General features: G+C 39.4%; 2 protein-coding genes across 4 annotated transcripts in view; one reads left to right on the top strand and one right to left on the bottom strand.

The window, feature by feature from the left end:
• Positions 1 to 18,427, bottom strand: part of FAM162A (family with sequence similarity 162 member A) — a 40,183-nt gene extending 21,756 nt beyond the window's left edge. Inside the window, exon 1 of the mRNA XM_001371652.5 lies at positions 18,158 to 18,427. Within this exon, the coding sequence (XP_001371689.1) occupies positions 18,158 to 18,191 (34 nt within the window). The 5' untranslated portion in view covers positions 18,192 to 18,427. The remainder of the gene's footprint in view (positions 1 to 18,157) is intronic.
• Positions 18,428 to 20,613: 2,186 nt separating this feature from the next.
• The window catches only part of MIX23 (mitochondrial matrix import factor 23), a 32,092-nt gene continuing 26,659 nt past the window's right edge, over positions 20,614 to 26,046 (top strand). The window contains exons 1-2 of one of the 3 annotated variants that reach the window (XM_007493783.3): positions 20,651 to 20,751; positions 25,050 to 25,129. Coding sequence is in view for 2 of the 3 variants with exons in the window: in XM_007493782.3 (XP_007493844.1) it covers positions 20,692 to 20,751 (60 nt within the window). In the remaining variant the exon portion in view is untranslated. Of the gene's footprint in view, positions 20,752 to 25,049; positions 25,130 to 26,046 lie in introns of all 3 variants that reach the window. The other 2 variants (XM_007493782.3, XM_016433499.2) reach the window with 2 other exon arrangements.

The raw sequence follows: 26,046 nt of genomic DNA, 5'->3' as shown, positions 1-26,046 counted from the left end.
TCCTAAAGGGTCTTCTTTCTCACCAATTTCCCTAGAAGGGGGGGAAAAAAAAGAAAAGGAAATGGAAAGAACAAGAGCCATTCCAGTGTTCACCTGAAGTGACATAAGGTGCTAATAAATATAAATGCTTTAAGGGTGTTTTCTAAGTATTAAAAAATCTGCCATTCTATACTTGGAATGGATTCTCTTTTAGCAAATTAACATTGGAGCACTTTTAGAAAGCATTGTACTCAGAATATTTTGAAAAGATGATTGCTATGGTTGTTGTCATCACTTCCTTTTGACACTTAGTCATAGAATATTAGGTTCTGAAGCTGGAAGGAACTTTCGAGATCATCTAGTTCAAAATTCTCATTTTATGGATGAGGAAATTGAGTACCTGAGAGGTTGTGACTTGCTATGGTGACTGAGGTAAATAGTTGGGCCAGCAAGAGAATCTAAGCTCCAATTTCAGTGTTCCTATGCAAGCTTAGAAAAAGTCATCAGTGTATTCCTTCAGTGTAACTGTGATGAACTGAGGTTAAGTCCTGTTTAATCTCTTACATTTAGTTCTGCAATGCTAAAAAAAAATTATTTTAATCATTTCTAAAGGGATGACAATGACTAATCAAAAGAGATTCTTTGAAGCCTCCTTTAAGGCCCTTTACTCCTATCTGGGTGTTTGTAGCAATAGGGCAGAGGTCAGGTGGATTGAGTTAATTCAACCCAAGTGGTAAAACTCAGGAATTTAAAGAAGCAAAGTATTTCCTAATATATGTGCAGAGTTCTGAATCTATACATAATCAAAAGGGTCAGAGACTCTAATCATGTCCTGTATTCTGAAAGAAGCAGGGCAAAGGGACTAGGATTACAAAGTCGTATTCACATTCTCTCAAAGAAAAAAGAAAAACAAAACAAAACAGAACCAAATCTGAAGAAAACTCCCACAGTGACTTAAGGAAGCTAGGCTCACATGGGCATTGTATGGAAGTGTCAGTTCAACTTTTGAGAAATGGACTCCCATCAGAGAAAGATTGCAGAAAGAAATCTATAGTTTAATGAAATAACTCAAACTTACATAGTCTTTTAAGAATCAGAAAGCACTTTAGGCATAATGATTCCTTGAGACAGGCAACATGAGTACTATATTACTAACAAGGAAAAACTGAAGCTCAGAAAAGTTACTGGATTTGCCCTTTGTCACAGATGTTAGGGGTCAGAGACAATAGTGGAAATCAAGTCTCCCAATTCTACTATCAATGCTATCAGGGGTTTTAAAGCAAGTTAATCTTGGATGAAGAAAGTCTATGGACAGGGAGAAGAGAGGTGGACAGCTTACCAGAAGTATGGAAAGATAGCAAGTAAAATATCTTTTTATTTCATTTCCCTCCTTGTTCTAAAAATATAGCCTATTTACTGGATTTGTTTTTCTTTTTCAGAGTGAGCATCAATTTAGCAAAAAGGACACTAGATTTGAGCCAGGAGGTCAGGACACGAGTTTAAAGCTTGCCTCTTAAGAGCAAGTGAATTTAGCTTCGAACCTATTATCTCACCTATTTTCATACCATTCACTTCACAGGGATTTTACAAAGAAAGCATTCCATAAACTTTAAAAGGCTGTGTGAATGAAGGTTATTTTCTTAAACATTGGAACTGAGTGGCTACAATAGCTGTTTCCCGGTGAGCTGATCTATTAACTTGGAAAAGCGGGACTACCAAATATGGTAGTCAGTTCATATTTTCTAGAATAAATGAGCCAATGTGGAGAAGCTATCAGCCCTTTTCCTCAGTCAGCAAGACAATTTTATGATAGATAACAATATCTACTGGACCAGTGGAGTGTTTTGTTGTTGTTTTTTATCTTTACCTTTTTGGAAATATTTTATTTTTAGACAAATTTAATTTGATTAAATGAATCTAAACAAGCCTCTTTGTAGTTGTCCAAACAATCCTTCTAAGGCAGTTATGACAAGTCACTCCCTAGACTGAAAACATGCAATGGCTTCTATCATCACTAACTTTAGGCACAAGATTTAGCTTTAATCTAAATCTCCAGACTTAATTTCATTTTAAGAAATAGCCGTTTCAGGAGCAGCTGGGTGGCTCAGTAGATTGAGAGCCAGGCCTAGAGACAGAGTTCAAATCTGGCCTCAGACACTTCCTAGCTGTGTGACACTGGGCAAGTCCCTTAACCCCCATTGCCTAGCCCTTACTGTTCTTCTGCCTTAAAACCAATACACAACATTGATTCTAAGACAAATGGTAAGGGAGAAGAGAGAGAAAAAGAGAAAGAAAGAAAGAGAGAGAAAGGAAGGAAGGAGGGAGGGAAGTAGGGAAGGAAGGAAGGGAAGGAAGGAAAGAAGGAAGGAAGGAAGGAAGGAAGGAAGGAAGGAAGGAAGGAAGGAAGGAAAGAAGGGAAGAAAGGAAGGAAGGAAGGAAGGAAAGAAGGGAAGAAGGGAAGGAAGGAAGGGAGAGAGGGAGGAAAGTCCTTTCATATATTTTCTAAACTAGATTATCAAATGTTCACCAAAATCAATAGTCTATCTCTAAGTTCCAACAAATACTTGGACCAAACTTTATCATCTTCCCCCTTTCATATTTCTTCCTTTTAGGTACCCCACCACCAACTTCAGAACTTTCCTTTGCCTCTATCATACTTTACCTTGCTGCCTCAATCTGTTCCAACACTCCTAGGGACTTGAGGATATTTTTTAAAGCCCTAGTAATATAGAAGCAGCTAGATGGCGCCTTGGAGAAGGAAATGGCAAAACACATCAGTATCTCTGCCAAGAAAACCAAATGGGGACCATGAAGAGTAGGACACAACAAAAACAGATTATTATATACATAAATTACAAAGTAATATATAAAGAAACAATAGGTTATTCGTTATGCCATGTGTACCTCACATAAAGGGAGACAAAATCTAGCTACATTTTGTTCAGTTTTTTTAAACCCTTATCTTCTATCTTAGAATCAGGTAGATACTAAATATCATTTCTAAGGCAGAGGAGCTCTAAGGGCTGGGTGACTTGCACAGGGTCACCCAGTGGTCATGATTTCATAAATGGTAAAGCTATTGATCAATTTTCCTGAATTTTTTCTTCTCTTCTTCCTCACTTAAAAAAAGGTTTTTTTTTTTTTTTGTTTAAAAGGGTTGCTGTCAGGAAGAAGAAAGAAAAAGGAGAAAACCTAGATCATGGATCATCAAAGATTATAAATTTTAAAACCTCACCTTCCATCTTAGAATCACTATTGTGGTAATGGGGGTTAAGTGACTTGCCCAGGATCACCCAGCTAGGAAGTGTCACATTTGAAGGTCACATCTGAAGCTAGGACCGACCTCCTGTTGCTGGGACTGGCTCTTAATCCACTGAGCACCCAGCCACCCCAATAAAATAAATTTTTAAAAAAGAAATGGTAACATAGTCATCATTCCCTCCCCACTGTAGTGTTCAGGGGAATTAGGCAAGGGACAGTAAACCTAATGTCTTCATATCTCATTTTATAATTAGGGAATCATAATGACAGGAAGTGGGGTTCTGGGAATCATAGTTTTTGCTGGGGATAGTAGTTTTGAGGGTAACAGATTCTAATTTCACAAAAGGCAGAGGGACTCAAGTGGAGCTGCTCCCCTTTCCCTCTGCCTAACAGCCAAGGGGACTACACAAGGAGTAAGGTGGCCAGCTCACAGGCAGCAGAGCAAAGCCCTCAGGCCACCCCCCCCCCCCATACTTTCTGAGGACATTCCTCCCTTTACCTACCGCTTACCCAGAAGCCTAATGGGAGTTCTTCCTCCTCTGTGTGGGGTAAGGTAGGGTAGAACATGGCACTCAGTCTGGGGGGTGGGGCAGGGTCTGGCACTCCATCTCTAAAAGGGTTGCCATCACTACACTAGACTTTGGTTTCCCAATTTATAAAATAAAAGTGTTTGGCCTAGATCAGTGGTTCCCAACCTGAGTCTCAGAATTGTACCAAGGAGTTTCTGTGAGTCCACATTTTCTTAGTCAATGGATACTTACTGTACAACTATGATAATGTGAGGATCTACACAATTTTGGCCACTAAAAGGGCTTTTCATACTCATATAGGGAGGGAATGAAGAGACTAGATGATCTCTGAAGCTCCTTCCCCTTCTTCATCTATGATTCCATGACCTATAGCCTATAAACTCTATAGAGAAAGGGCATATATTCATATAATCATTATTATTTATGAAAGCCCTATGAAGCAGACCTACCAATCCCAATGCCCTAAGGCCAAGATAAGTTTTTAAAAAATAAACTCAGAGGGACAACTGGGGGGTTCAGTGGATTGAGAGCCAGGCCTAGAGATAGGAGGTCCGGGATTAAAATCTGGCCTCAGACACTTCTTAGCTGTGTGACTGAGCAAGTCACTTAACCCCCACTGCCTAATCTTTACCACTCTTCTGCCTTGGAACCAATACACAGTATTGGGTTTTTATGAAAATATTCAATTAAATTATAACTAGATTTAATATATATTTTGGGGAGTACTGGAAGTGAATATTGGAAGTCTTCATTTCTAAACCTTTCTAGTTAGTCACAGGACCCAAATCAAAATCCATACAAAAGAATTATAGGCATATTTAATTAGTTTAGATATATGTACTTTATTTATCTTTTGATGCTGTTTGCAGAAATTGACACAGTTCAGACAGAGGAAGCATGACCAAAAAGACCAGCAGAAAAAGAATTAAATGTGTGTTTTTGGGAAGGAAGAGTAGTCTATGAATATGTGAAAAAAGTTATATGACACTTATAGTTCATTTTGAAAAAAATAAAAATAGTTACATCTGCATGAGTAACTCTAATAACTGTGAATTACAGGTTCATAAAACCATATATTGAGAGGTAGAAGACACCATAAAGACACCAACTCTATTCATACTGAGATAAGGAAACTGTAAGGACACATAGGTAACTGCCAGAAATGCAATTGAAACTTGGCTTTGGTCACCCCAAATTCATTGATTCACTGTGCAATAGTGCCTCCTTGCCAGTCATCTAGGCACACCTTCAAGTTTTTCTCACTGAGACCATAGATTAGACATCAGAGGCTTTCTGTATCTAATTGTTTAAAATCACATTCAATGTGCTAATTACAAAAAAATTACATTAAAATTAAATAAAATCAACATAAAGGACTATATTCAAGAAATAATTTAAGTTCTATGTAATCAAAAAGAAAACCAAGGAGGGAAGGGGAAGGGAGATAAGTAGGTGGCTCAATGGTTGAGAGTCAGGCCTAGAGATGAGAGGTCCTACATTCATATCTGGCCTCAGACACTTCCTAGCTGTGTGACTGTGGACAAGTCACTTAACCCCATTGCCTGGCCCTTAATGTTCTTCTGCCTTAGAATCAATTGAGTCTAAGATGGAAGGTAAGGGTTTATTAAAAAAAAAAAAAAGGAAAGAGAACAAATCACTCAACATAAAAAAAAAGACTGATATACTCAACATCAGAACTTCTGAATTCGATTTGGGAAAATAAAAAAGTTCTTGAGGCAGTTTGAGTGAGGAATTTAAAATCCCATTAAAAACGGAACCTCTCCACCTTGAGACTGAAGGAAGGTACATCTTCAACTTGCCCTCCACTCCCTGAGTCACTCTGCTCTGAGAGCTGCTGTCTTTCTTCCTACAGCATGTTAAGAGTTCAGAAGAGGAACTGTCAACCAAGCATGTCCCTTACTGTGGTGACTGAGGAAAAGGAGCTGATCCTTTAGTGAGAAGTAACTGACTCTTCACCAAAAATCCAATACCACTCTGTATTTAGTCAAGAAGTTGGAGAATCTCTCATGAACTTTTGTGATCCCAAGCCTGGATTGGGACCAAGTTTGGGAAGAATGACTTACACTCAAGAAAAGATACAGAGATACATACGGAAAATCTGAGTTGGAAAGATCCTGAGTGAGTCAATTCAGAATTCAGTAAGCTTGGATGGAGTTTTGCAGGGAAAGGGTGAAGAACAAAAGGGGGAAAGAGGGTTCAGACTTGTAATTTCACTGGTATAAAGGTATACACAATGAAGAAACCATCAATTCATCAATTTGGCAAAGGTTCAGTAATTTATGTCTTTAGAGATTTGCCGAGGACCCTGGAGAAGTTAAGAGAGTTCACAATCTTTTCAACACACTTTTAAGGACTTATTACCTGCAGAGTCAGAAACAGAATGGCTCACAGAACAGAGGACCATTTCGGTGTCTGACACATACTAGCTATCTGACTCGGGCAACTAAGACTGATTACAAATTGCAGACCCTCCTTCCCTCAATATGCAGAATACACTTCAATGTGTGCAGAGGACACCAAAATGAAAAACAGTTGTTGCCCTCAACTTTACATTTTAGTGGGGGAAGAGAGGATAATCTAATATAATCCCCCAAATTAATCTGGCTCCAGAAAGTTGTGAAGCTTGAAATAATATATCTATTCAACTCATACATGTTGGTCTGCAGTACCGAGAGGCATAATACCAACCAGAATAAAAGGAAATAAGGAATATTTTGAAGCGAGGCAATTGAACGTATTTTATTATAATCAGTACTTTGGTACTTTCTTATAAACTCTTTTTCCCTACTGTATGGAAGGCCACAGTACCATGGAGAAATGTGGGCAATGCTGATCTAGTCCAATCCACCACTCACTCATGGATGACTCTGGAAGTCATTCTCGGTGCTAATGATACACCCTCAGCAAATGGGGTTAAAATTATAGTTGTGGCAGTGGCAGATCTGCGTGAGAAGAGGAAGTTACCTCACAGGCAAATTCTCCTCACCCATAAAATCAAGGGTGAGGTCAAAAAAGTCTTGAATACTCAGGTTATTACTTTTCTCCATGGCACAAGGTCAAGTGGCCCAAGTTAGTGAGTCAATCAGTGGTCCACTATGTGCCAGGAAATGTGCTAAGCACTAGGGACCCAAAGAAAGACAAAAGCCAGGCTCTGCTCGATTGGAGCTTAATAGTCTAATGGGGAAATAACCTATAAATGGCCATGTCCATATAAGGGATAGATTGGAGATAATCAACGTAGGAAAGGGGCACTTAAAAAATGAGATTTTAACTGGGACTTAATGGGAGCCAGGGAAATCAGGAAGCAGAGGTGAAGAAAGAGCATTCCAGGCCTGAGGGGCAGCCAGAGAAAACACTTAGCTGTGGGGGCAGTGTCTTGTCTGAGGAACAGAGATCTATGGCACTGGATGGAAGAGTTTGTGAAAAGGTGTGAAGTATAAGCCTGGGGGTGCGGGGGCAAGAGGGGGAAGGGAGGGGTAGAAGGGAAGAAGGCATGAGGTGTTTTGAACACAAATAGAGACTTTATATTTGGGAGGTACAGGAATTTATTAAATAGGGGAAGGGTGAGGGGAAGGTGTCATGGTTAGATCTGCGCTTTAGGAAGATCACTTTGACAGCTAAATAGAGAATAAACTACAGTAGAGGGAGCCTTGTGGTGGGGAGAACCAACCAGCAGGCTACTATGGTAATTTTGGAATGGGGTGATGAGGGCCTGAGCCAGGGTGGTGGCAGTGTTAGAGAAGTGACTCAATTTGAGAGATGTTATGAAAGTCAAATGACCAGATTTTGGCAACAAACTGGGTATGGAGGGTGAGAGTGAGGATTTGAGATGACACCTAGGTCAGGAGCCTGGGGGACTAGGGAATGGTGGTGCCCTTAATAATAATAGGAAAGTATGGAAGGGAGCAGAGAGTTTGGAGAAAAGAGCAAGTTCAGTTTTAGATATATTGAGTTTGAGGTATCTACAAGATATCTAGTTCAAGATGGACAATAGGCAGTTAGAGGCAGAAGAACAGAGGTTAGCAGAGAGGCTAGGGCATCAGTATATAGAGAACTGAATTCCTAAGAATTGGTGACATCACCAAGTGAAATAGTAGAAGAGAAGAGCTCTGAGGAACACCCATGATTAGCACGTATGACCTAGAGATCCAGCAAAGGAAACTGAGAAGGAACATCAGATAAAGAAGAAAAGTAGGAGAGTAATATCCTGAAAACTTAGAGAAAAGAGGTTCAAGAAGGGTGATCTTGAAGAGGAGTGCAATCCACAGCATGAAAGGCTACAGACAAGTCAAGAAATATAAGGACTAAAAGGCAACTACATTGCAAGAGTGTCATGAGCACTTTGGCATGCCCCTTTTTGTTAATAAATGTGTGGACTAACTCTCCTAATGTGTTCCTATCACATTTCAACTTGTGAATCCCCTGACAAAAGACTCTACTTCAGCTCTAGCTTCTGCACCTTGGAAAGTGAACAGCAATAGTTGAATTTCCCATGCTACTTATTAAAATGGAAGGTAACTATCTTGAGAGAAGCTAGTGGCAGAGTAGATGGAGTATAAGGCCTGTAGTCCCAGACTAATCTTCCGGAGTTCAAATCTTGTCTCAGGTATTTACTAGCTGTGTGACACTGAGCAAGTCACTTACTGCTGTTTGCCTCAGTTGTTTCATCTGTAAAATGAGTTGAAGAAGGAATTAAGAAAAACCATTCTAGTATCTACTCCAAGATAACCCCAAATGGGGTCAGAAAGAGTCAGACACAAATGCACAGCAACTCTGAAAGGTTTTGTATTTGTGTCCCTAATGCCTACACAGTACTGGCCATAAGGCATTTAATGCTCGTTGACTGAAAATAGGATTTCACCATTATTTTCTATGGATAGACACACACACACACACAATCCAGAAATACATACTTGAAAGAGTAGGAATTTCTATATACTTTGAATATCTCCTACAGTATCTAGTAATGCTAAGCACACAGTAGACAATCAAATATTTGTTGTGGTTAATACACTGTTAAAACATTGTGATTAAAATATTTTTCATGGTTTCCTTAGAGTAGAAAGATTAGATGGGGCAAAATAGATGGCTAAATAGGAAAAGATAAAAGCAGAAATAAATTAGGTGATAGAATGTGAGCAGGAAGATGGTAAAATAAGTGCCAAGATACTAGATATTATAGTACTTTTAAAAATCTTATGAATTCAGTGTTTTTATATAGCAGCTTACTTCTCTGTATATAATCTTCATGCTAGGTTGAAACAATCCTGGACTGACATTTCACTGGTTTGCATGTTGCTTGCAAATAAATGATTACTCCATGACTGGAGAGAAGCCAGTATAAACTGTGAGTCTTAAGAAAAAAGAAATCAGAGCGTGGGAATCACTGGTCCCAAAAGTAAAAAAAAAAGGTGAAACTACTAGAAAAAACCTCTAGACAATTTAAATGGAGAACCTATTAGTTCTAGTACTAGAAGGATATTGTTTCTTATACTCCCAGTCATCAATATGTAATTTTCTTCTTTAAAAAAATCTTTATCTGCTGTCTTAGAATTGATAGTAAGTATCAGTTCTATGCCTAAGAGCAATAAGGGCTAGGCAATGGAAGTTAAGTGATGGCCCAAGATCACACAAGCTACGAGATGTGTCTGAGACCGAATCTGAATGTGAACCAGGATCTCTCATCTCCAAGTCTGGCTCTCCTACCTACTGAGCCACCTAGCTGCTCCCATAATTGCCTTCTAACCACTAATAAACAGATGTATACAGTCACCAATACACATACTATACTGGAAAGGCAAATAAAAGTGGGAGCACATATCACTAGTGGTTTGATTACATGCCAAATGCAGATGTGTAGGAGACTTGTGAGCAGATTATGCTAGGTATTCTTACTTTACACTTATTTACTGCAATCGTCTTTACCACACTCATCTGGAGGTTTTAGTAAATGTAACTTTCCAGAGTGAAAACCACAGAGGGAAGAAAAGTTATTACAGAGAGAATCTTATTTTAATGAAGAGGCTTTTCACCATTCCCCACGGTAGCATGATGCTCTGTTTGGATCATAAAAAATGTAAATGAAACCTTTCAGAGACGTATTTATTTACCAATCTCTGTCCAAGGGAGGTTAATAGCCTTTATGGAAAAAACCTATATATAGGATGATATCATTACAGTTTTTAAAAAGTCACCTTGGCCTTGGCCTGCTCGTCCATTGTGCTGTACGAGATAGCTTCACTGGCCACATATCTGATGATCTCCTTTGGTTCCTTTGCCACTGTAACAGTGCATTTCTTTTGCTCAACTATTATACAGACGTGTGGCAGGCTGAACATCTTGTGATTCTGAAATAATAATGTTCAACCAATTCCCAGAGACTAGCTGAGCTTTACCTAGATGCCCAATTTGTGCCTTCATTCTTTACTTTAATTTTAAATCTCAGTGAGACCAAAAACAAAACAGCTCTTCAAGAGACTAAAGAGAGGGGAGGTTGGGGGTAGAGATCAAAAAAGTCTTCAAGCAGGAGGCAATAAGGAATTTCATAAGAGTCAATATTTATCTGTAGGAGTAGACGGAAATGGCATGCATAGGAACAACACCTAACTTTCTACTACAAAGTTCCACTACTCTTCTACAGAATGAGGTTGCCATGTGTAATGGTAAATAGGGTTGACCTTGGGAGTCATGGTGGCCTGAGTTCAAATCCTGCCTTGGACAAGTCATTGAATCAGTCTCAGTTCTTCAAGGGTTGAAAAGGCATAACAAAAGTCCCATTCTCCCTGTATTAAGTGAATATCAAATGAAATATCTGTAAAACACTATGTAAATGCTAGTTATTATCATTCAAAATGAGCCATTAAGGTTTTAACCTCATTTCAGGGCAGCTAGATAGAGCAATGGATACAGCACTTGGTCTAGAGTTAGGAAGACTCATCTTGGATTCAAATCCTGCCTCTGATACTTCTAGCCAGATAACTCTGGGCAAGTCATCAAATCCTGTTTGCCTCAGTTTCTTCATCTCTAAAATGAGCTGGAGAAAGAAAGAGCAAACCACTCCAGAATTTCTGCCAAGAAAACCCCAAATGGGGTCCCAAAGAGTGAGATATGACCGAAAAGACTTTGTTTCTAGCCGCTGTACCTTCAGAAAGAAGATACTTTATTACCACAACATCCCTGCTTTATCAGTAGCAGCCCCATTAGTAATATGGACCAAATAATTGTTCTACCTAGCAGGTCCTGAAAAGTCGGGGGTGAAGGGAATTTGAATTTTTGAATTCTTGGACTTCAGTTTTTTGCACATTCGAGCAAAGCTTACCGTTTTCCCATCATTCTAATTCAGTGGGGTAATTGATTGTTATCTTTCTCAGATGAGGGCATCTTTTAAAAATATCCAAACTCATTTAGAGAGTTGTCATTTCTAATTCTACTACACAGAATTATTCAATCAATCTCCTTTGACTCCTATAGGTCACAATGAAAATCTTCCCTAAAGCTGATTGCAAGACCTTGGATTTCTTTGGAAGAATAGGCATAACTGGGTGAAATGGGGCTGCTCTCTGGTTTTGCTCACATGCTGGGGGTGGCAGTGGAAGGAAATCATTGAAATTTGAGTGAGAGATTCATTGTTGATCTCCAGCTATTTCTTCTTAGATAGGGAGTCTTTAAAAATGTTTTATTAAATTATAAATAGTGAAAATCAGTACAACTCAAGTTGCTTAATAATAATTTACATTTAAATTCATTTCATTCATTAGTACATACATCATAAATTAAAAAGAATAAAAATCATTTAATTCAATTAAAGTATAAATTATCTTTCCCAGTCACTTCTTTTTAAGTCTTCATGAGAATTTGATCATTGTTGTAGTTTGTGTATATTTGTCTTTTGAAGAGCTTGAGAGGACCCAAGAACAACCCCATACACAATGAAAAGAAAACTGCCTGGGAGTCAGAAATCAGTGTTCATTCCCAGTTCTGCCAAAACAGTGACCATGGACAAGTCATTTAGTCTCTCTGGGTCTTAAGTTTCTATATCTGTAAAATGAAAGATTGGACTAGTTGATCTCTAAGGATCCCACTAACATTAGCCAAATGTTTTTGTAAGCTAAAGAGATTCAATTTTATCTTCTAGTCTAGACAATGAGAAGCCACCAGTCTTTTTATGTGACCAGCTCTCTGCTGTCAGGACTCTTGCCCTCGGTCTCAGAAGCTGAATGGATCACCTGAAAACAAGGACTCTGAGGATAAGGACCAGTGTTCTTGGAAAGATCAAATCCTGGGGGTAGGTAGGTGTGACTTAGTTTGAGTCACCTCAAATAAGAATCAGGCCTAGGGACAGGAGGTCCTAGGTTCAAATCTGGCCTCAGACACTTCCCAGTTGTATGACTCTGGGCAAGTCACTTGACCCCCATTGCCTAGCCCTTACCACTCTTTTGCCTTGGAACCAATACACAGTATTGATTCTAAAACTAAAGGTAAGGGTTAAAAAAAACAGAAAAATTACCAAAAAAAAAGAAGAAAAGATCAAGTCCTCATCTAAGGCACCTCCCTTTCTCACTCAAAAGAGTTTCTTTGTTAACATCTAGTTTTTCTGCCAGATACAGAGACCAGTTTCCTGGTTGATGACGAGAATGGATAATGAAGCCCCTGGAGATATGGCATTGTCATAACTAGTCAGGAATGGCCATTAAAGACAGGAGTTTGAGGGTAAAGCTCAACTTACTAAGCTCATTTTGTGGGAGGAAAAAGTATTAAAGTCATGTATTTATTTAGCAACTTATTTCTTAGAAACTCCTCTCCATGTTCACAACCTAATCTAATAAGTTTTCCTTGAAGCTGAAACCTGAACACAGGGGCATCTTGAGTATTGCCTAGTTATTGTATGACCTATACCAAAGATGGAGAACTTATGGCACAGGTGCCCTGTAGGCCCTTGGTTATCCTCTCTCCCCACCCTCCACCCCCAGAGTTTGTTACTAGAAAGGCAGAGGGACTCAAGTAGAGCTGCTCCCCTGCCTGACAACATTTTTTCACATCACCCACCCCTCTGCTCAGCAGCCAATGGGAGCACAAAGTGAGGGAGGGGAGGGGGAAGGAGGGCAGCTAACAGGTGGCAGAGCTGGAGGGGAGCAGAGAACATAGGCCACTCCCTCCCGCCTCTCTACATTTGCTGGGGACATTCCTCATGTGACTCACCCCTCCGCCCAGCAGCCGAATGGGAGCACTTTCTCCCTCTTCTGTGTGGGGTAAAGGCATTAAGGGAGTGTGGGGGACAGGGCACAGGCAGCATGTGAGGAAAGGAAGGGCATAGCACAAGGCCTCTGGGAGGACGAGAACAAACACAGTAATCACTTTGGGGAGTGGGGTGGGAGTGGGGCCTGGCACTTCCATTTCTAAAAGGTTCGCTATCACTGACCTACACCAATGATTCTACCACTATGATGTACTTCCTTGCCTGACACCAAGCCCTAGGGTCTAGCTTTATCCTATTATTGTGATCTGAATAATTTATTGCTCACAACAGGACAACTATTGCCTGAATCACTGTGTTACCTAGCACATTCCTGTTATCAGGATCTGTGCTCACTTGTGTTCTGATTATTGTGCGTATGAAACCCCCTGCCCCTTTTATGATTATAATAGTATTAGCCTTTATGATTATTTTCATAACACACTCATTAGTTTTGAGTTAATCATCAAATAATATAGTTTGCTTCATATGAATTAGCTAAGAAAAATACAGTTTAGGGTGGTATCAAATCTTGTTTACATCTTGACCTTAAACCTATAACCCAAGAGTTTCCACATAGCCCACCAAAACCCTCTTTTTGTATAACAAGATGGTCAAACAGGCACCCAATTGCTGACTCCTAGCATTTAATAATACTTGTCAGCAGAAAAACAACTAGCCCCCAAGCCCCTTATTGCAGAGGCCTTGAAAAGATCAGCTATAATAATAAACATAAGTTACCACCCATAGTGATTTTTTTACACTTTCTAGCTTAATCAGCACTTGCAACATTAATTAAGACATGCCCATTTGTTGATTGTATTTGCTGTCATTGTGGTTTCTTTTGCATAAAAAAAGGCTATCTCCTATGGTCCGGGGTCTCTGGTTCTGATGGGACCAGATCTAGCTTTATTTTGAGGTGGGCCTCCTCTCAATAAACCTTTTATTTAGCTTAGAATTCTGTATTGGTATGGTAAATTTTCACTACATAACCATGCTGACTTTTTAGCCTGGCTGGCTCTAAATGATGCCTACCATGACTTATGCTAACATTCTCCCAACCAGCCTATGACTGTTAAGTCTGAATTAACATTGGGGGAGATAACATCATTAAGATGGCTATCAGACAATTACTCTAGTGATAGCATATAACAACCTTGGTGAATGTTTTTCAATTTCATGTGTTCAAACTGCAATTTCAAGCTGCCTATAAGCCCCCAGCCTTACCCCAGAGAGCAGAGGGAGGAAGTGCTCATTTTGGGAAGCTAGACAGAGGGGTGGGGCATGCAAAAAAATGTCCTCCAGCACTGGGAAGAGGGGGAATGGAACAGTGCCAGCTCGGCACGTGTGCCAATACTTCGTCAACTCTGGCATATAAAATAGATGTAAGAAGTTATTTCCTCTCAAGCAGGAGATAAAGAACTGAACTAGGTAGTAGCTGTAGAATTAAAAAGGGATGGAAGTTAGTAAAATTGGAAAGAAAAAAATGGACAGAAGAGCTAGATTATGGGTTAACTTTAGAGAGTCAGCCTGAGAAAACAATCTTTTCATGGGAAAAATTTTTCAGAATTCCAAAATGACTTCTGCGAACCTTTGGAAAACAGCCCATTCCTAAAAGCTGGGGACTACTTGTACTGGAGAAAGTCTGTTAATTAAACATATCTGACCCACTAAAAGTTTAAGGAGTCAAAATACGAATCCAGACCACTACTTGGCAATCCTTTCTGGCTTCTTCATTAATGTCCAAGTTTACTTTGCACAATGCTAAAACTCTTTCCTACCCTAACCTCACTATTAATTCCTAACCCCTCAAGTTTGAACATTTGATTTACCTTTTCTCCTTCCCATGAGATAGCCAATAAATTAAAATAATCTAAGATCCTTCCTTTACAATGTCTTTAGGTTTGACTGCCCTTTAAATATTTCATTGGATTCATTGCCCTGGTCTACACTCTTGTCACCTCGTGTCTAAATTATTCTAATATCCTTGTTGTCCATTTCTAGTTTCTTCCCATTCCAATTCACCTTGTACAAAGCCACTAAGTAAATATTTCAAATACATTTATCACTCCTATTAAAATATGTACACTTGACTTCTTTATCAAGCAGGACTTAGGGAGGAATGGAGTTCTGTGAGGTAAGCATGAGGTTAAATGACTTGGGCCTAAAGTCATAAAGTTGTTAGGTTTCTATTGACAAGATTAGAAATTAGGTGCTCCTGAGCTTATTATATTCCTCTACCTTGGTTGATTAGTATTGGTCATTAGAACATTAAAAACAATTTTAATTCTGCAGGTATGTTTGCATTAAATGACTAGAGAATCCGTCTCATCTAAAACAAAAAGGAATAGGGACTTGTGTGTGGTCAAGGTTAGTGGCCTACTGTAATACTATAGAGGGAGCAAAGTGAAAAGAAGATTAGATAAGTGAATGGATTTAAGAGTCAACAATGCTTGTTGGACCCTAGACAAAAGCCTACATTTCTTTATTTTTAAAATAGGGATAATGCCAGGCTAAATTGCTGTTAGGCTCAAAACAGCAAATCACTTAACAAATCTTATGGGGCTACATAAATGGCAGCTATTAATACTTTAGAATTAGCTGGGGTTGGCAGGTAGATGTCAAAAAGGATATTTTGAGGTTCTCTATAAAGCCACCACTGTATGCCATTAAAACTTTTAAACACTAGTCATAATTGATTATGGCCTTATTTCTATGAACCAAAGGAAGTAATGCTAAAGTTTCATAGTAAGTTTGGTAGTACTTCCACTTTAACTATTATCGCAAAACAGATTAAATTTTAAGGGAGATTCTAGAATCTCTTCTAGAACTCAGTTTCTTCAGGCAAGAGAATGACCCATTTAATAGTTTTTAGTTTCTATATTTTTATATGTGTTTTAAGAAATCAAATTCCTGTTTCTTTAGTTTTTCTTAAACCATTACCTTCCTACCAGGAAAGCAATGACCAAATTATATCAATGCCAAAGTTTTTATTTTTTGAAAATATTCCATTTAATTCTTTTCTAGTTAACAACTTAAAGGTATATTTTCTTCTTTCTGTTTATACAGACATACCCAAAAGCAAAACTACTTAAGGGGTAGAAGTCCTAGGTCAAGAACAGCTATTTCTGAAGCCACTTACCAAATTTGGCACCTAAAAGTACCCACTAACTTAGCTTTTCACTTCTTTTTCATGAGACATGGTTTGGGAAATTCAAACATTTTGCTTTCCTTACTCTCTCATAAAATCTTGGGGCAATTACATAACCTTAAAAATCCATCTAAATATGGTCTCAGTCACTTCCTAACTGTGTGACCCTAGGCATGTCACTTAATCCCCAATGCCTAGTCCTTACCGATCTTCTGCCTTCGAACATGTTTTTAATATCAATTTTAAGATGGAAGGTCATCTATTTCAACCTCCAATCAAATGCTGGGATCAATTCCCTCTACAACCCTGACAAGTGGCCCCTGACTGAACAGTTAGTGATAAGCTCATTAACTCAAAAAGCAATTATTAATGAGCAGTTCAAGATTTCTAATTTAAAATGAACTGAAACCTGCCTAACCAATACTTCTATTCATTAATCTGAATTCTACCTGCTGGAATCATACATCATCATCATAATAATAATGGTGTTTAAATAGCATAGTAGAAACGCTTTATGTATGCTATCTCATTTGAGACTCACAACTCTGGAAATAGGTGCTCTTATCCCCATTTTACAGATAAGAAAACTGAGGCAAATGGCATGACCTGTCCAAGTCCTAGTTCTAGTAAAGTAAAGCTAAAATTGAACTCCAGTTTTCCTGACTGCAGGCTCAGAGTTCTTATCTACTTACCACTCTGGCTTCCCCCATAAATCCAATCTTCCCTGTGGTCCTGATATGCCCTACTACTTTTTTTTTCTTTTTCTTTAACTCTTACCTTCTTCCTTAGGATTGATTCTAAATATTCAGTCTAAGCCACTAGAGTGGTAAGAGCTAGGCAATTGGGGTCAAGTGACTTGCCCAGGGTCCTATAGCTAGGGAGTTTCTGAGGCCAAATTTAAATCCAGGACCTCTCCTCCCTCTCCAGGAATGGCTGTGCCCCACTTATTCTTGATGAGTGACGGTCTCCCTAAGTGTTTTCTCTCCTAGAGTCAACAAAGCAATTCTCTTATGAAATGGTTTGTTCTCTCTACCCATTTTCCTGACCATCTTCCTTTCTGCTGACTAGCTCTTAAGGTCTCTCTTAAAATGTGACACTGATGACTGGACAAGAGACTTTAGACTTGGTTTGCTCAGGGTTCAGCTGGGCTCTATCACTTCCTAGCTGGCTTATAAAACCTCTCCAGCTTTTGAGGGAACTGCAAATATTCACTTGATTATATACAGTCTTTATCTCAAGGAAGCCAAAACACTTATTCTCGAAGCTTCCTGTACATGCAAATTGTTCTTTTTTAGAAGCTTCAAGATTTACAAGGACCTTTTCTTACATCTCTATTTAGTAGGTAATTCAAGCACAGGGGTTTCCATTTAAGGAATGCATCAAACCAGTCGCACAGAAGAGGTGACCAGCTTAGGGTCGCACAGTAAGGAACTGGCAGAACTAGACTAGACCCCCGGATTTCTGAATTCAGGTTTCTTCGATCCTTAAAAAGGGAAGGAAAGAAGGACGAACAAAGAAAGAAGGAAGAGAGAGAAAAGGATGAGGGAGAAGGAAAGAAAGAAAATTAGTTTATTGAGGCCTTTTGTTTACGCATTGGTTACAGACTTCTTCGTCTCTGCCTCTCACCTTTAAAGAACCTGACCACACACACACACACACACACAAACGCCAAGCAAACACAATCGATTCGGCGACCTCATCTAAAGATATTCTCTATTCGGTCTCCGTGGTTCCTCCACACCTTACAAGGACATAACGACAGCAGAAGGTAAACCACTTGCCCCACGCAGCACCCGAGGCCCCCAGCACGAGTGTGAGGCCCCTCAGTAGGCGGGGGAGGAAGAGGATGGCGAGTAGGGTGGGTGGGCAAGGGGGCTCCGACCGCTCTCCGTCCCTATGGGGAGACGCGGCGGAGGGCCGGCTCCAAGGGAGGCTACATGTCCGTCCGCCCTCCTCCTCCCCAGCCAGCGCCCCGGATCTCACCCGCCGCCAGGTATAGGCCACGGATGCTCCCCATAGCCGCGGGTAAGTACAAGTATTTCCACTTCGCAAAGAATCAACCTCGCTGGAAGATGCCTCCGATCCGTAGGGCTCAAAGTCACCGAGGCCTCAGGGACTTAGATTAGGAGCTGCCCGCGCTACCGCCTGCACCGCTTCACTCCACTCATATGGCCCTCAGGCGGGGCGGGACAAGGAGTGGCTTAGGCTTTGGGTCGGTTTTGATGCTCCGCTCCGGCACGTAGTCTATGTCGATTTCTGGCTTATAATTAGTACTAGTGCCTCTTTTAAATGAGATTTTTTTAATTGCCCTTGTCTCCACTTGCCATCTGCATTTTTTATCTCCGCAATTAGTAGGTGAACTCCTTGAGATGAGGCTTTTGCCTTACTCCAGTGCACCATACAGTACCTTGCACATAATAATATCTTAATAAATATTTATTGACTAACTTTCCAAAGTGCTTTTCACCTCCAAAATTATAACAACAACAAGGTGATTTTTCTTTTTAATTTATTTTTTAAATTTTATTTAATTAGTCAATTTAGAATATTTTCCCATGGTTACAAGAATTGTGTTCTTTCCCAACCATCCCCCTTACCCCCTCCCGTGGGCGACTCTCAATTCCACTGGGTTTTACATGTGTCCTTGATCATAACCTATTTTCATATTATTGATGTTTGCACTAGGGTGATCATTTAGAGTCTACATCACCAATCATATCCCCATCAACCCATGTGACCAAGCAGTTGCTTTTTTCTTCTGTGTTTCCACTCCCACAGTTTTTCCTCTGACTGTAGATGGTGTTTTTTCTCTTAAATCCCTCCTAATTGTTCTGGGTCATTGCATTGCTACTAATAGCTATTTATCTCTCTTTTTTTAAGATATTTTGTTTTACCAATTACATTTAATAACAATTTTCCACATAAATTTTCTTAATCGATAAGATCCAAATTGTCTCCCTCCCCCTTCCTGGGGATGTTAAGCAATTTGATCTGGGTTATACATGTATTATGTAAAATCTATCAATATATTGTTCATTGTTGTAAGAGAATGCTCATATAAAATCAAAACTCCAAAATAAGAACCAAAAATAATTAAAATAAAAAATAGTATGCTTTGATTTACATTGCTGTTACTAGATACCATGGTCTCCTGATTTTGCTCATTTCACTTTGCATTAATTTTCATAGGCCTTTCCAGCTACTTCTGAAATCATCCTGTTAATCATTTCTTATGGCACAATAGTATTTCATCACCATCAAATATCACAATTTGCTCAGCCATTCCCCAATTAACGGACTTTTCTTCAGTTTTCAATTCTTTGCGGCTACAAAAAGGGCTACTATAAATATTTCGTACAAATAAATCTTCCCCCCCTTTTTTTAAACCTCCTTGGGATACAGATCTAGTAGAGTTATTGTTGGATCAAAGGGCACACACAGTATTATGTCTCTGGGGATAGTTCCAAATTACCTTCCAGAATTGTTGGATCAGTTCATAGCCCTACCAACAATGCATTAGTGTCCCAACTTTGCCACATCCCCTCCAACATTTATTCCTTTACTGTTGACAACATGGAATCAAGAAACCCCAATCTTGTGGCCTAGTGGGATCTGGAAACCCCAGGTTTTGACCTTGTCACATGAGAGTTCCTCTCTGAGAGAAAGTCCTACTTCACTGCCTCTTAGACTAACAATATAACAATAGACTTTAAGATTTGGCACAGTAGGTAGTGCATCAGTCTCAAAAGCTGAAAGTCTGGAGTTCTGATCTCAGAAGGAGGGTGTAACATACAGGGAGAGGCTTCTGGGAATCATCCTTTCCTAGTGTCCATCCTAAACACACACACACACACACACACACACACACACACACACACACACACACACACACACACACCTCTCAAGTTCTTCAGTTCTTTGGAAAAATCTCCTTTGGAGGGGCTTTTCCCCCAGACAGTGTTCCCAGAGTCCTAGAAGCTTTGGCTCTGTGTAGTATATAGCTCTTGACTCCGTATAGTGGCTGATCTGAGCATTATCTTCCTTGTCCTGATTAAAGACTGGTTCTTTTTAACTACTTTAATGATTCTGTTTTTTTCAAGTTTGACAATACTTTTCGTGTTATGTACTCTGGTACACTGACAATTATTGAAGCCCCCCCCCCCCCCTTTTTTAAAGAATTAAACTAACTTTGTTACTTTGAAAACTGATTTCTCTCAGCAGTCCAGTAATGAGACCATTCCTTACTCTCTCAAACTGTCAGTAGGCCTTGAATCAATGAAGGTGCTTGTTAAGTGGGACAAAGGTGAGGGCAGACAAGACTAGGAGGAGGGTGGACAAAAGTTGGAATGGAAGACAAATGAACAAGAAGACAAGAGAAGAGGGTCCGCAATGAGGACAGATACCTTCCTGGGCTTGAGCTTTCTGCGTCACGCCCCCCTCTTCAGGCTATTTTTGTTCAGGCTTTGCTTAGGACAGCCTCGCTCCTCCGTGATTGGCCTCAGCTGGGGTCCTCCCGCATGTCCAATATGTCGGCGCCCACTGGAAGTGTGAATTGTGAGGAGTTCGCTGAGTTCCAGGTGAGGGCCCCCTTCGCACCAAGCATATCCCAATTCCCGGGTCCATGGGGCCTTTATCTTTGCTTGGGTCAGAGGAGTGAGCCGAGGTCTGCCAGGGTGGAAGAGCGTAGCGAGAGGTCCTATCCTGGGGCCCGTGGAGGTCACGGAGGGGCGAGGACGTCGTCCGCGGGAGATTTGAGGACCGCCCCCGTGGAGGGAGAGGAGCGGGGTTGGGGTCCCAGTCCGCGTGGCTCGGGCCCCTGCCAGCAGCGAACCCTTCTAGGCCAGGACCGGGGCCAGTCGGAGGGTTTGGGTTCTTGAGGGGAAGGGGGCAATCATGAAGTCCCATCCCCCAGGCTTGATAGTCTGGAACCAGGATGGAATGAATGAAGATGATTGTGAGAGCCCAGCCTGGTCCTATCTCCTTCCTACACTAACCCCTGTCCACCCCCCCACCTCCCTAGGCTAGTGAGAGAAGAGCAGGACTGAGCTGGCAGGGAGAGGAAGGCAGGAAGATAGAAAAGAGAGGGAAAAAGTTTGAGAAAGAGAGGGGAAAGAGGCCAGAAGAAACAAATATGAGAGGGAGGAGAGACAGAGGAGAGGGGAAGGGGAAAGAGATTTTTATGTGTTTAGTTTTGTTCTCACTGAGGTGTGTCTGTATTGGGGTAGGGTTGTCCCGTCCAGGTTTGGTACTAGTTGGGTTGTTGTGTGAATTTGAGAGAAATAATGAGACTGTGTGTATGTTGTGCGTGTGTGCATGCGCACGCATGGTACTAGTTGGGGAGTGTTTTGGGTTTGTTTGGTACTAATTGGGGTGTAGATATATGTGTGTTGGTGAAGTTGGCTATGTTCATGTTAATTGTGGCATGTATGTTTAATACTATTTGGTGGTGGTGGTGAACTTAATACCAGTTTAGAGTCTTAATTTGGTACTAGAGTAATTAGTTTGTATTTGATAATACAAACAAGTAGCCAAAAATAAAAGCCAAAAAAATGCTACTTGTAAGATTAAATCCCAGAATATGATACAGATTACTCAGGCAATGTGAAGGTATTTTGGAATACACCGAAGAGTATCCAGTTAGGTTTTGTTTTTAAAACTCCATGCCTTTTAATCATAGCAATTTTCCTAATCATATAAACTTTTGGAATGATGTTTTTAAATCTTTTATCTCCCTCATACAATGAAATTAACCACTCTAAAGAGAAGTGTTTATTCAAGTGTTTGAGTTAACAGTAATCCAGTCTTGCTAAAGAAAAGTATGTATTGGATCTAAAGTTTAGATATTCAGTTCACTAAATATTAGTGCCAAATATCTTGTGCAATAATACAACTGGATTTGACCTTGGAGGCCATTTGGGCTACCTCTGTGTTTTGCAGATTAGACTCTTAAGGCCTTTCACTTAGAGATAGAGGCAACTAGGTGACCCAGTGTTTAAAGCCTAGCCTGTAGTCAGGATAGATGGACCAAAATTCAAATTCACCCTCAGATACTTCCTAGTCTCTTAAACGTGAAACAGAGATGATAATAGTAACACTTACCTCTCAGAATTGTTGTAAGCATCAAATGAGATAATTTTTATAAGGTGCCTGGTATATCATAGTTAATAAATGCTTATTCTATCCATACATTTTAAAAAGATAACGATCCAATTTTAGTAGGACATATAGTTGCAGTGATTATTTTACCAATTATAAGATTTAATATTTTATGTATATAATTTCATAGGTATAGGGAATTTCAGAGTAAGGAAACCATTAGTCAGTATGCAAGGGAAACTGTTAAAAATGCAACTGCCTTAAAGAGTCCTCTTGGGGACCCTTGATAAGCCTAAATAACTGACTGCCATTATATGTCAGAAGCAGAACTTGAAACCCTGTTTTTCATAACAGAGCAAAACTATCCACAGTGTATACATTTAATACACAAATGGAAATGATGTTTGTAGGTTATTTTTATAGATTATATGCCGGTATTTTTGAATCATCCAAACTTAACATGTATTCTGCCCTCTATTACCAGTGTCTTCTCTTTAACTGATTTCTTAACCATGGTCATTTTCTTAAACTGTGCCTTATATAAGTTAAGTATGTCACATAAGCATGTTAAGAAGTAATCTTCACCTGATCCAACCTTCCTGCTTTCCAGAATGGCTGGACCAGTTCTCTGTATAACAATGTATAACATTGTTAATTAGTTTTTCCTTTTCATGGGTAATAGCTTTGTTTACCCTTTCATCTAATGTCTTGTAATATACATTTGAATGGTCACTAAGCTAAGAGTACCCTCTAGTCTTTTTGAAATTGTTTTTAGGTGTAAAATTGACTGACACATTCAAAACATTCTTGTAGCTTCTCTAATAAAATACCCAAACCAACCAAGTTTCTCTAGTCTCGATATTTGAGTATTCCAGAGATTCTGTTCTGCTTTTTCAAAATTCCAGGTTCATGAGCCATATGTTGACTTTTCTGTTGGAACCCAGAATCTGAGATCTGGAAGAGCCTTGGGTATCATTTAGTCCAATTTACTTCCCATCTGTAGGCCTGTCTACTGAGCTATCTAACTACCCACCAAAAACATTTTTTAATATATATTTTTAAATTTTGATCCAAATTCTCCCCTCCACTGTCCTTGAGAAGGCAATTTTATATAGATTATACTTGGGCAAGAAAACAGAATAAATAAAAGAAAAACAAAGTTTTTGCATTCAGACTTTCATCAGTTCCAAAAAGTTTTTATTGATATCATGAATTGTTGGTGCTTGACCTGAAATTATTTTTATCTGTGGATCTGTGGTTTTTTTTTTTCCCTCAAGAGAATATATACTCTTTGAGAGTATGTCTTTGTATACTCAGTTAGCATAGTGCCTAATAGAGCAAAGGCATTGAAAAAATGGTTGTCTAATTGAACCAGATCTTTTCTATAATATAAGAGTAATAAATTTCCATTACAGCAAAACAATTATGACATGCTTAAAAAAATTTTTTTTAAACCCTTGCCTTCCATCTTACAATCAATACTGTACATTGGTTCCAAGGCAGAAGAGTGGTGAGGGTTAGGCAATGGCAGTTAAGTGACCTGCTGAGGGTCACATAGCTAGGACATGTCTGAGGTCTGATTTGAACCCAGACCTCCAGTCTCTGGGCCTTACTCAATCCACTGAGCCACCCAGCTGCCCCCATGACATGCTTTCTTGATGACACAGGATTTGGAATTTACCTGTCCTAAATAGTCAGTGACTTATTCAAGGTCATAGTAATTCTTGCTAATAATCTTTTTTATAAGGAGTTATTTCTCCAATGTATTGGTTATCTATAAAATATTATCATTTCCCTGACCCAGGGATTATTTTCAGTTGAAGAGTCATTACCAAGATTCAAGTGTCTTATGGAGAAGAGAAGCCAGGTAAAAAAGCAAACACTAAACTGTTTCTAGTTAGGGCAGTCTTTATTATGGAAATTGAGAGGGAAGGGAGGAAATTTTTAAGATAACTTTGAAGTTAAGTATTGATAGGTCTAGAGCCAGGAAAGTTCATCTCCCTGAGTTCAAATCTGGCCTCAGACACTTACTAGTTGTGTGAGTCACTTACCCCTATTTGCCTCAGTTTCCGCATATGTAAAATGAGATGGAGAAAGGAAAAAACTTCAAATGGAGTCATGAGTTGGTTGACAACTGAAATAACTGAACAAAACAAAAAAAGTTCAGTTTGAGTTCCTGTTTGCAAAGAACTAATGGCAAGCCTCACCCATATGATGCAATTCAAATTCAATTGCAAAAATTCAAATGCAAATTCACAGATATGTAGATCCCTTAATTTTAATTGGAACTTTGGGACTTTTTTAAAGGTGCTAACTTATTTTGTCCAACTCTAATTTTCTAGACAAGGATACCAAGACCTAGAGTTGTCTTGCCCAAGCTCATAAAGCTAGTGTGTGAGAGTGCTAATATTTTGATTTCACTTTCTTTTCTTTTTTTTAAAAAAACCATTATTTTCTGCCCTAGTAACTACTCTAGGACAGAAGGGCAAGGGCTAGGCAAACAGGGATAAGTGACTTGCCCAGAGTTATATAGCTAGCTTGTCTGCGAGCAAATTTGAATCCAGGTCCTCCTGACTCCAGACTTGGCTCTCTATCCACTGTGCCTTATAGCAGCCTCTGACTTCCCTTTCAAGTAATCTTTCTGGTACAACACTTTTTGCATATATATCCTTAAAGATACAACACACAATAATAAGCTACATCATAAATCCATAAAGAAACACATTCTGTATGCTAATTTATATTCTCTCTTTGTTCCTTATATACTGCTGCTGGAAAGGAGGTAGAAATACCTGAACACATGCAGTTTGTACAAAGAGAGTTGAAAATACCAAGACTGAACCTAGGCAAATCTGGAAGGTAGGGGAATTTGGGTTTCTAGTTTGCCCGTTGGGTTTTAATACCTTTTCTATCAAAAAAAAAAAGAGAGATTATCAGTTATTAACCCTTTGGTATTAATCCTTTAATATCCTAATCAAGTTCTATCTGCATTCTAGGAAGGTTTTTAAAAATCTTCTAGTAATGACCTCCTCTCAGATCTTATAGAACAATATTGTACAGCTCTAGCATGCTTATGTTTTTTGTCTTCTGTTATTATACAATTATACTGGAAGCTCTGAGGAAGAGAAAACATAACATAGGGAATAGCATAAACAAAGGTGCTGAGGTAGAGAACCAAATACAAGGTAAAGCTACAGGTATACTGTGTTTGGAATGTAGTATATTAGAGGAGACAAGTTATAGAGTTATAAAAAGTAAAGTAGTGGCAGATTGTGGAGGCAAGACATTTGATGTACTAGTTTAGACATTGAGATTTGGAAAAGAGTTAAATAACCATCTACAAGAATATCAGATATTTGGAAGATAGTATATCTTTAGATATGGTTCCTATAAATAAAAAGGAAGATAACCATAAAGGAAGAGTTGGAGGAGGGAGAAGATAGAAATAGGAAGTATTACTTGGGGACTATTGCTGAAGTTCAGAATGGTCATAATAAAGGCCTGTCCTAGGCTGATGGCCATAAAGGTGAAGGAGCAGATAGGAAATCTACTATGGAGGTAGACTTAGTATAGGTTTGGAACTGTTAGGATTAGTGTCAGTGAAGGAGAAGGATGAGTCAAAAATAATACCCAAGGTTCAAACTGTGACTGGAAGGTGATACCCATAATGGAAATAAAGTCAGTGAGGAATGATTTCAGGGAGAATGTAGTAGGCTTGGTTTGAGGTAATGATAGGATATGGGGATGGGGGTATGATATAGGCAACTGGAATTATA

Source organism: Monodelphis domestica, chromosome 4 (assembly GCF_027887165.1).
Source record: "Monodelphis domestica isolate mMonDom1 chromosome 4, mMonDom1.pri, whole genome shotgun sequence".
Lineage (NCBI taxonomy): Eukaryota > Metazoa > Chordata > Mammalia > Didelphimorphia > Didelphidae > Monodelphis > Monodelphis domestica.
The sequence above is the reverse complement of the archived record's forward strand: the minus strand, read 5'-3'. Positions and strand labels throughout refer to the sequence as shown.